We start from the raw sequence: 12,076 nt of genomic DNA, 5'->3' as shown, positions 1-12,076 counted from the left end.
TTATATTAAACATTTATCGTTTTATTTAATCTCTATATAAAATAACCCCATTCCAACCATTCAAATGGGTTGAATTAAATTGGTTGTAGAGGTTGAAATGGGTAGAATTTACCCACCTTTGCTCCATGGGTTGAAGATGATGTAGATGAAGAGGTTGGAAAGGTCGGGGGAGTGGGTTGGGGTTGAAGGGGTTGTAGGGGTTGTAGGGGTTGGGAGGGTTGGGGGGTTGGTGGTTGGGGGTCGGGCTGAGATCTGAGCCTCAACCCTCCACAACCCGATGGGGGTGCTGGCCATGATCTGAACCTGGGTTTAAAAATAAAAACGTTTAAAAAATACTTTTTAAAGACAACACTTCTAAAGAATCCAGTGTCTTCAATGTTAAAGATGTACAATGAATTTCTCATTTTATTTTCGAATATTAAAAAATTTCAATTTTTTAATACATAAAAATTTTATTTTCAAAATTATTTATTCTGTCAATTGATTCATGCATTGCCTCCGACTTCACATAAGGGTGCAAAATTCCAGATCAATTGGACAGCTAAAAATGTGTCAAATATCAGTTATAGGATTTGTGGCTGACATAATTATTTTTTCAATTTATTATTATAAAAAAAAAATAATTTTTAAAATAATATATTTTGTAATTTGATTCTTGCATTGTCTCCAACTTTACGCAAGTGCGCAAAATTTCAGATCGATAGGATAAGTAGAAGTGTATTAAATTTTGATTACAAGATTTGTAGCAGACAGACAGACAAGAAGTGAAGACAAAGAGAAGTGTTGTAATAGGTTGAAATTTGTAATATATGCTGGAATTTACTTTTACATTTCTTATAAATAGAAAAAACTCTTTTTAGAACTCTTTTATTCCAAGTTCATATTTTTTACAACTTTTTGTAATAGAAAAAAATATTAAATTATAAATATATGTATATTAAAATATAATATATAATTTTTCCTTTACAGAAAAAATTATTGTCCAAATGGAGAGCAGCACGTAGCACTGATACGGCCTTGTGCCGGGCTAAACTGGGTCAGGATGACTCACATAAGGGCTAAAGTGCATCGATATTTTAGACAAAGTCATGCTTATTTCTATGAGTGCTTGCAATAAACTTGCTAAATGGGATAGCTAAATTAATTTATAAATAATAATTAATAATAACCAAATAAAAATTTGAGGGCAGAGTGGAGTTAGGCTGAAATTATGCAAGGCAGGTTAGAGGAGGGGCGGGAAGAGGGTGAAGGGGTTGGGGTCGCTCATAATTATTGTAATTTATAATAAAAATTTTTATTGATGCAAAATTATTATTTATGTCCTCGAAACTCGGTTATTTTATTAAGTATATATAAAATGTGAATTAAATTTGTTTAATGCAACAACACACAAGACATACAGAACAAATCTATACATCATTCATACAAACTTTCATTATTTCAATCAAGTATTTTTTTTTTTTGCATTAAATTCTCCAATGATATTTTATTTTAATATTGCAAAGTTATTTAATTTTTTTAATAATTTCAACAGTAATTTTTTTACGTTCACAAGCCACAAAAAAAGTCGTTGACTCCGACGCGTCCAAAACTAGGCTATCTGGCGGGTTTCCCGCTAACACAGGAAACCTTGGGCAGATAGCGGGATAAGGGGAGCTTGTTTGGCAACACTGCGACACTCCAAGGCTCGTTAGCACCTAATTTTGCGAGATAAGATAATGTTTGTGGGCAATATTTTTCACTGAATAATAATACAAATATTAAAAAAATTGCGAAAATAACTGCAATGTTTGAAAAAAATACCCCTGAAATATAGGGTAATTAAGAACAAAATTTCCCTGATCTGGGGAATTTCTATTCTTTTTACCCTGGTTTTCGATACTGATTAGGTAGTGATATTAAAATCATAATTTATTAAATGATAATTGTGTAATTCAGGAAATTAATTTATGTTAGCATAATCTTATTTTAATGAAAATGGAATATTTCATATTTTTGTATTTAATGTATAGCATTAAATTGCGTTGCGTTTAAATTAAAGTTAAAATAAAAGGAAATTGAAATTAAATTTTAATTTAAAAGTTTGTTAGTGATGCATTTTAGGTCTTTTTTTTAGACAATTTAGGACTTCTTTGTCTCGCTTTTAAATCTAAATAGAACTAAGGCGATACTAATTAAAGACCGCCATCGTTAGTTTAAGGACAAAATAAACAATTCTAAGGACTAAGGCTAAGGACGCGCCAAAAGTTAATAAAGGCTCAATTTAAGGATCAAATTGACCTCTACGACTAAACTAAGGCTTTTACTGACTCCCCGAAGCCGAAAAACAGCACCGTATTTAGTCTAAGGGCCAAATTGTCTGCTCTGAGGACAAAAAATAAATGTTCAGGGACTCGTCAAAGCTAAACAAGGGCACCATCTTTATTTTAAGGACAAACTTTACCGTTTTAAGGACTAAAATTTAGGTTCTAGGACTAAAATTAACTGTTTAAGGACAAAATTTAGCTTCAAGGAGTAAAATTTAGCTTCAAGGATAAAAATTAACCGTTTTAAAGACCAAAATTTAGGTTCAAGGGATAAAATTTAGCTTCAAGGACTAAAATTTAGCTTCAAGGACTAAAATTAAGGGTTCAAGGACTAACATTTAGGTTCGAGGAATAAAATTTGTATTCAATGACTAAAATTATAGCTTCAAGGACTAAAATTTAGGTTCAAGGACTTGTCAAAGCTGAATATGGACGCCATCTATAAATTAAAGAAAAAATTACCAGTTTTAAGGATTTGTTGTTTCTTCGTTCTTTTAAATGCGTTTACCAAAATATGCGTTTAGTTCAACGAAACATGTGTTTACCAAAAAATGTATTTCAAAAAATGCTTATGCATAAAATGTTTTAACCAAAAATACATTCACCAAAAATTCGTTTACCAAAATAATATTTAAAAAACGGTAAACGTAAAAAATGCGTATACCAAAAAATGCTTTTATAAAAAAAATGCAATTTAGATTTTATCAGAAAATTTAGATTTTCATGAAAGTAAATATTTGAAGCAACACTACCGATTAAAAGCGATTTTCATTTATCAAAAAATCTTGTAAAAAAATTATTATTAAGTAAATGGAGCACAATAGGACTTTTGTAATAGATCCTGTTGGTCCTAGCGTTTCGGTATACAGGTATAAACTTCTTAAACTTTAAATTTTAAACTTTGATTTAATTTTTAAACTTTGTAGTAATGTTTAGCCCTCAAATTAATGTTTAAACTTTTAATTAATGTTTAAATTTTAAATTAATGTTTAAACTTTCAATTAATGTTTAAACATTCAACTGATTGTTAAACATTCAATTAATGTTTAAATTTTCTATGAATCGAATTTTCATTGAAATAAAATTCTGTTCTTAATAATTCCATCGGAAAGTATAGAGCTGAAACTTTCCGTTCAACTTTAAATTTATTTAAGTTGATCCAACTAAAATCAAATGAAATTTAAATCATTTAACATTTATTCGAAAAAGTAGGAAAGTTCTTGACGAGAAATTAATTTAAAGATTTTATTAATTTAAAAGTTTTTTTAAATGCTGAAATTAATATTATGACTAATTAATAAGAATTATGTGCTCCTAATTATTAAATATTGGCCAATTAATTAGATTCGAAGAATTTGTAAACAAAATCGCATTATTGGTAGCTAAGTAAAAAAATTTAATTTCGCATTGGGGTAAACTGAACTCCTGGGGTAAACTGAACTCCTGGGGTAAACTGAACTCTTGGAGTAAACTGAACTCCTGGGGTAAACTGAACTCTTGGGGTAAACTGAACTCTTGGGGTAAACTGAACTCCTGGGGTAAACTGAACTCTTGGGGTAAACTGAACTTTTGGGGTAAACTGAACTTCTGGGGTAAACTGAACTCTTGGGGTAAACTGAACTCCTGGAGTAAACTGAACTCTTGGGGTAAACTGAACTCCTGGGGTAAACTGAACTCCTGGGGTAAACTGAACTCCTGGGGTAAACTGAACTCCTGGGGTAAACTGAACTTTTAGGGTAAACCGAACTCCTGGGGTAAACTGAACTCCTGGGGTAAACCGAACTCTTGGGGTAAACTGAACTATTGGGGTAAACTGAACTCCTGGGGTAAAGTAAAAATTTCTTAATGTGTTCATAAGACATAAAAAATTCTTAGTCATCTTAAAACGTAAATGTTTATGATGTCACCTAAAAAGAGTTCTCCAAGCTATTGTATAAGTAAAAGGTTCTTAATATCTAAGTTTTTACCTTCATCCTCACTTCAATTATTTTCTTATAACTTTTTTTCTGAGAAAAGAGAATCACTGCCGGTATTTTCTGTCAACGTTACAGCCGATTTAAAGTCGGTTACGGCCAGGTTTCACCCACCGATCCCGTTAATATGGGTTCGGTTCAGGGCCAATTTACAGCCGGTTTATAGCCGGCTTATGGCCGGGTTTCAACCATCGATCCCTTTGGTTTAGGGCCGGTTTAGGACCGGTTCAAGGCCGGTTTAGGGTCGGTTCAAGGCCAGTTTATAGCCTGTTTATGGCCGGGTTTCAACCACGTAACCCTTTGGTATAGGGCCTGTTTAGGGCCGGATTAGGGCCGGTTTAAGGCCGGTTTAGGGCCGCTTCAGGGTCAGCTTACAGCCGATATATGACCGGGCATCACCTACCAATCTCGTTGGTCGCGGGCCGGTTTCGGTCTCCAGAGGCCGCAGGGGTCGGGATGACCACGACCTCCGGTTTGGTTTCAGCCGCGCGGATTGCGTCATTCGCGCCGCGGATTCTGTCCCACAGATTGTCGAACCAGGAGTCTATCCTTGAGAACGTCATGTTGCCTGTGAGGGATAGAGAGGTATAAAGGGGATAAAAAGGGATAAATAGAGGATAAAAGAGGGGTAGAGTGGTGATGAAGGGGGAGTGATTTTAGAACCGGGTATCTATCCTTGAGAACGTCATATTGCCTGCGAGGGATAGAGAGGTGGAAAGGGGATAAAGTGGGATAAAAAGATGATAAAGGGGGGAAAAGAGATGATAAAGGTTGGATACTGAGGGTTATAGGTGGGATAATGATTAATAATTAACTAATTAACTAAACTAATTATTTAATCAATTATCAGAATGATTGATATAAAGTATGGGAAGAATATTGCATAGTAAATATTTATAAATGTCGACTGGCTTTATACGAAAGAAAATGACTTATTGCTCGATTTGATGTTTATTTTCTTTGGCGATTTTCGAAAAAAATGTGAACAAAAATCTTGGACACGCTTGAATTTCTCCGGTAATTGTAATTAGGCTCACTAACAGCCAACATAAGCCACATTGGCCACACTGGCCACATATGCCACTTCGGCCACAGTGGCTCACCTGCGAAGATGCGCCGCTGCTGCCGCCACGAGCCACAGCGATGGAGTGGCTGAGCTGGCCGGCCTGGACCTGCAGAGTGGCTTAACTCTTGGCTGAGTGGCGTATCTCTTGGCTGAGTGGCGTATCTCTTGGCTGAGTGTCGTATCTCTTGGCCGAGTGGCGTATCTCTTGGCTGAGTGGCGTATCTCTTGGCCGAGTGGCGTATCTCTTGGCTGAGTGGCGTATCTCCTGGCTGAGTGGCGTATCTCTTGGCCGAGTGGCGTATCTCTTGGCTGAGTGGAGTATCTCTTGGCNGCTATTCTCAATGCATTCAGTTACTTGATTTTCGATGTTCCGTTCAACTCGCTGCAGGAAATTAACGGGTATGTTGGCGATGGCTTGATGTATGTTGTTCTTCACATGAGGTATGGTCCTTGGACAGTCATTGTAAACAATTGATTCAAGATAACCTCATAAAAATAACATTTCCACTTACCATAAATGTGTTCACCCACGTAACAATCGATTTAATATCAGGAACCCGACCTGAAGGACGAATACGAAACCGAGTATGGAATGCTCGTTGAGTAGCTATAATGGAACGGCCATTAGAAAAATACGCCTCGACAGCAAACGCACGCTGCTCACTTGACCAATGCATTGTAGCAACTGACTAGGCGGGACACAAAACTTCATGACCTTGGTTTTCATATGAAATATTTTCCGCCCTTTTTCCACAACATCTGGCTGCATGACGCTACATACATAACAGGAAGTTTTCGTGAATCACCCTGTATAATTTTCCATCTCGTTGCAAAGAAATGGTCAGGTCTTGAGTGACTAATTCAATTTTATTATTATTTATAAAATATATTGTCCGCTTTGGCCTGTGTAGTATATACGCAGTTCAATGGCAATTGATTTCAGCCAAAGCAATTGACCTAAGTTCGGTGCCGGCTGTAGTTCGTTTCTAAATATTGAATATTTAATATAAAAATATTAAATATAAATGTGCGATATATTCTACATGAATATTTGTTCAGTTCTGAATATTTGTTCTAAAAGTACTTGAGTACAATGTATGTGCTGGCACGCGTTTTTTTCGGTAGGTTCATGATTATTTTTTTGCCTTTTAGTTCTGTGAAAATATCTCAATAACTGCACTCGATTTCAGTCTCTGAATTCATGTTATGTAAATTGTTTTAGTTTTGTAATTGATTTTCTTGGACGAACCGAATTTAAAAATAGAAGGTGATATATAACAAATTCAATTTATTTAATAATTTATCTATTAATAAATAATGTAATATAACTTTTTATTTGAAAATCTAAAAAAGCTGATTTTTTAGAACGAGAGCAGTAGAGAATCACAACGAAGACACTCATATAAATTAGTATAATTTTGTCCAAATTGCCACGCACTTCTTGCACTTGTGTGAGTCATCCTGACCCAGTTTAGCCCGGCAACAGACCGTATCAGTGCTACGTGCTGTGGGTGAGTAAGTGGTTCATTATTTGGACAATTATGTCCATTTATTTTTCTGTATGCAGTTAATACCTAATATCCACGGACGATATCCCAATGGATATTACATGGATGTCCACGCGCGTTACTCAGGATAGCGAGACAAGGGTGAGGATGAGTCGCGTCGCATATATTATAATGGGGGACATCAGGCTTACAAAACTTATTTCCATACAGCGGAAATTATCATAAATATTATAATTATGATAATTATCATAATTATCATAATTATGAATTTCATGTAGAATTTTCACTTTTATTCATCAAAATAAACACGAAAAGCCTTATTTAATTCATATACATTTTCAAACATCAATACGAATGAATAAGTGAATATCGGTACAAAAAATCATATTTTTTGTATTTTCTACGAATTAGATTAATTAAATATTTGATTAAGGATATGAATTATATATTAAAATAATTAAATATGAGATAAATAATTTTTAATAATATTAAAATTATAATAAACAATCTAAGATAGAATAATACAGAAATATATAAATGTAGATACAATAAATATTCCCTATCAAGATGTTCAAGAATGTTGTCTATATTAATTTTATAAAACATAAATATTATGTTTTAATAAAAAAAAATAAAAACATATTATATGTTATTTCTGGAATATATTCATATTACTGCCAACGTATAATATATACGTGACACGTCAGTCAGAAATTTCGATACAGCAACTTCCTAAACGCGCAGTAGAAAACAAGACATAAATAAATAATTGTAATAATAATAATAATACGATCATTAATATACTATAATTAAGAATAAGAATTAAATATAAACAATTAGGATTTTTTAATTAAGAATTACATCATTTGGGCATGAGGGATGCTGCTGTTAGATTTATTAATGGTAAAAATTGGCGAACTATCCACTGAGAAAAACGGATGGGTAAAATTGTTTAAATAGCGACACATTTTTTGCACGTGATAATGATGCAGTTTTACACGTGGCTTACAAGAGCAGAAAAAGCAACGCTATTTTAACAAAATCTCCCCATTTCTTTGAGTAACCCATTTCCCTCACCGTCACTAGTGGAACCACCCATTTCCCTCGCCATGCAATTTTTAATCAGTTTCATCAAACCTTTTTTATGTAAGACATGCATTAACGTCGAGTTCAGCCATTAATACAGAATTAATACCATAACCATTAACTTATAAAACGACTTTACCCTCCTTAAACCACCGATTTTTTCAAGGGTTAAATTACTGAGCTTCTTTAACCTTGCACTGTGTTAAAATTTTAATTACTCCGTGACGACNAGAGGGGGAAAGAGGGTGAAAGGATATGTTAGGATATACAGTATAACTTAACCTCATTTATATTGATCTACCTAATTTATGTAATATAATATAATATGATATAATAAAAATTAATATAATATAACATAATATAATATAATGTAATATAATGTGAAATGCGTAACATAAAAACTCACTTCTCCCCCCGCGGGGTCATTGGGTCCACGGTCGGGTCGCCGCATTTCATTTCAGTCGAGCTGACAAGGACGTTTTTCAGCGCCCGTTCGCTGACAGCCGTCGCTTTCAGAGCGCTGACCGGCCCGTTTGTCGGTCCGTCTGACGGTCCACGACCCATGAGCCCGTTGCTTTGCCCGTCTATCGACCCGTCGCTTCGTTTCAACTTGTTTTGAACTCGTTTCAACTTCTGAAGCAGTTCCAACTTTCGAAAGCGTTCAACTCGAGCCTCATTTAGGTTTAATTTTTCCACTTCACTTAAATCCACTTCAGCTGCTAGCGATGGAGTAGATCCTGTACCATTTCTTGATCTATTTTTTGAACCAATTTTTAATCCACTTTCTGAACCAATTTTTAATCCACTTCCTAAACCAATTTTCAATCCACTTCCTGAACCATTTCTTAATCCACTTTCTGAAACATTTCCTGAACCATTTCTAATGCCATTCCCTGAACCATTTATTAAACCGAGTCCTGCACCATTTTCTAAACCATTTCTGAAACCCTGCGACATTTCCATGACTCCACAAGTTCCTAAGTAAAGTTCGCGCAAGGAACTCAGATCCTTCAGATCTCCAAAATTCAATAAGCCCCGACACAAATCTGGAGATCCTTCCAGATCCAGCAACTCCAAGGAGCGGAGACTTGAAAAAACACCGGCGGAGATTTGAACCCTCGATTTGAACCCTAAGTCGCGCAGACGCAGTACCCGAAGTTGCCTTAACCCCGAAAAAGTTTCTTGATCTAGAACTGATATTGGATTTCCAGACAACTCAAGTGAAGTCAAAGTTCCAAGCGCCTGGAAAACTTTGCCAGCGATATGCCTGATGTTGTTTTTACGTAAACTTAGAACTTTGAGGCTGGAAAGTTCTGAAAAAGCGTTGTTTTCTATTACAGAAATAGAATTTTCATTGAGAAAAAGTTGTTCCAATGCGAGTAGTCCTCTGAAATTGGAAGATTTTAAGGTTGAAATGTTGTTTCGGTTGAGTTGGAGTTCCAGAAGAGAAACGGGTAAACTTTCTGGCACCTCCTGCAAGAGGTTGTCCCCTAGTAACAGCTTGGTGAGGTACTCATGTCTACCTAGGGTGTCTTCTTCGATGGATTCTAAGCCACATTCCTCCAAGTCCAGTTCCGTCAAGTAAGGGTATGAATCCATGTCACCTCTCTGGATTACCCGAAGGTTGTTACCGGCGATCTTGAGGATCCTGATACTTGGAGTTACCACCTGTGGGACTTGCCGGATACCGATATGGGTCAAGTCTAGTATCTGGAGTCTAGACCCGAAGAAGTTTAGCCTTACCAAAGTCCCCAAAGGGTTTTCCTTGAGGATTAGGGTTCTAAGGGCCCTTAAGGACTGGAAAGCCCCGATGGCTACCCTTGATATCAGGTTTCTTCCTAAATCCAAATGGGTAGTTTTCTCGAGACCCACGAATATGTCAGAGTCAATTTCGCGTATCTTATTCCTACTTAAATCAAGATACTCCAAAGATCGAAGATGGCTGAAGGATCTGGATACGTTCTTCAAGCGGTTGTTGGATAAATCCAGCTTTTTTAAATGAGAAAGCCGGATAAATGATGATGGTTTCAGCCGTCTGAGCGAATTGTTTGATAAATTGAGATTGCTTAGTGCTCTGAAATATCGGAACGCCCCCCGCGGGAGCCTGGAAATGTTGCACTTGATCAAACTTAATGATTCCAGAGACGATAATTTCCGATATGGACGGCGGTCCGTCCCTAGCTCGATTGAAATGGGATTTTTCGTGTCCCGACGATCATGTATGATGAAAACTGGGACCTGATGTGTCCCTGGCGAGAATACAGGGACCTGGTCTGTCCCTGCCGAGGTTACGGGGACCTGTTCTGTCCGTGACAAGATTTTTGGGACCTGGTCTTTCCCTGTCGAGGTTACGGGGACCTGGTCTCTCACAGTCAAGATTTTTGGGATCTTATTTGTCCCTGATAAAGCTTCGTGGATTTTTGGGTTTACCGACGATTTCGAAATTTTGGATCCGCGCCCGTTTCTAAAAATTTCTTGGACGACGAACTGCGCGTCCGGCATTCCTTCCAAAATTTGTAGGAAATGTGCGAATTGTAGCTGGAAAATTGGAAAATTTTCAATTTTCAAATCCCTGATTTTGAAAGGCAATTGTATTTTCCTGTTATTCTCAGTAAGTAGCGCATGAAAATTTAAATTTTCGGTTTCGTTTTCAACGTGAGAGTTTTCATGATTTTTCGGAAATTTTACAATTCCCCTTAAGTCATCATTGATGTTTCCATGAAAATAAATGCTGGTTGAATTTCCACTGGGCTTATCATCAAGGGTTGAAATTTCACTTGAATTTTCACCGATTTCGTAATTCTCGAGGACTAACCCGTTATTTGGCCCGTTGTGTGGTCCGTTAAGTAAACCGTGGTCCTTCCCCTTGTTTGGCCCGTTGTCTAGCCCGTTAACAAAACCGTTGTCCAGCCCGTTATTTGGCCCGTTGTTTTGGCCGTTAACGACGTCGTGACGTCGGAACACACAACGTACCCGCGACGTCAATGAGCTGCAAGTGCACAATTTCGGGCATATGTACATGTACTCTGACGACGTACCAGACGTGCCAGACGTGCCAGACGGGCCAGACGTACCAGACGTTGGTAAAGAAATGCGTTCCGTTTGATTAACGTCGCTAGAAGTGAACGCCCTAATATTTTCTTTAGGAGGAAACGTTTCATTTGCATCACTTTTTTGGATGAAACGTTCCAGCTCGTTCACAGACGTCAAATTTTCAAATCCTTCGACGGAAAAACGTTTGGAAACGTTAACCTTTGCTTGGGTCACACACGTTTCTGGCAACGTTTCTGACAACGTTTCTGGCAACGTTTTTAACGTCGCCTCTGGTAACGTTTTCGTAATTTGTTCAACGTCAATCAACGCTGCCAACGTTGCGTCCGCGACGCTATTTTTGGACATATTCCCCAGCGAAGGAACGTTATTTTTCGAACGTTTTTTATTATTCAACTGCCCGTTAACGTTCCCATTTTCATGAACGACTAATTTACTGTTATTTTGAATATTTAGCCCGTTGTTTATGATCTCATATCCGTAACGGTCATTAACGTCCATCGTTATTGAATGAGGTAACCCGTTATTTAACGGATCTGTTAGCCCGTTACTAGAATGAAAGTTGCCGTTATTTTCGTTCTCATGATTGGAGGTAAAATTTTTATTTTGATTTTCGATTGGCACGAACAAAATTTGAAATTTAATAACAGCTTCTGCATTGTTGCTGTTGCTGTTGTTGCTGTTGTTGCTGTTGTTGCTGTTGTTGTTGTTGCTGTTGTTGCTGTTGTTGCTGTTGTTGCTGTTGTTGCTGTTGTTGCTGTTGTTGCTGTTGTTGTTGCTGTTGTTGCTGTTGATGTTGTTGTTATTTTCTTGATCTATTGTGCTGTTTGCAACATCAGTAAATATCAGCAACAATAATAACAGTAAAATTGAACTTCTATATATCATCATTATTGCGTTATTTATATATGGCGTTCAATTGAAAATTGAAGGAAATTTAAAATTTTTGCCTAATTCAAAAATTTAAATTTTTGCTTTATATTAATTAAAATGTTTTATTTCCATTCGTGAATATAAATAATTAGTAATAATATATCACTAATTAAGTAGAGTTGTTGAATTTATTTATTTGTTTATTTTCATGAA

The 12,076-nt window shown here is 36.3% G+C and overlaps 1 protein-coding gene across 1 annotated transcript; it reads right to left on the bottom strand.

Moving 5' to 3' along the window:
• Positions 1 to 5,463: 5,463 nt before the first annotated feature.
• LOC125178734 (toll-like receptor 8) lies at positions 5,464 to 9,616 on the bottom strand (the record flags this gene model as incomplete). Its single annotated transcript, XM_047883213.1, is given in 2 exon segments — positions 5,464 to 5,794; positions 8,346 to 9,616. Coding segments are annotated over 2 exon segments (1,602 nt in total), but the record flags the coding sequence as incomplete, so codon positions are not given.
• Between the last annotated feature and the right edge of the window lie 2,460 nt (positions 9,617 to 12,076).

The sequence above is a fragment of the Hyalella azteca genome, unplaced genomic scaffold, assembly GCF_000764305.2.
Source record: "Hyalella azteca isolate HAZT.00-mixed unplaced genomic scaffold, Hazt_2.0.2 contig12281, whole genome shotgun sequence".
Taxonomy (NCBI): domain Eukaryota; kingdom Metazoa; phylum Arthropoda; class Malacostraca; order Amphipoda; family Hyalellidae; genus Hyalella; species Hyalella azteca.
The sequence above is the reverse complement of the archived record's forward strand: the minus strand, read 5'-3'. Positions and strand labels throughout refer to the sequence as shown.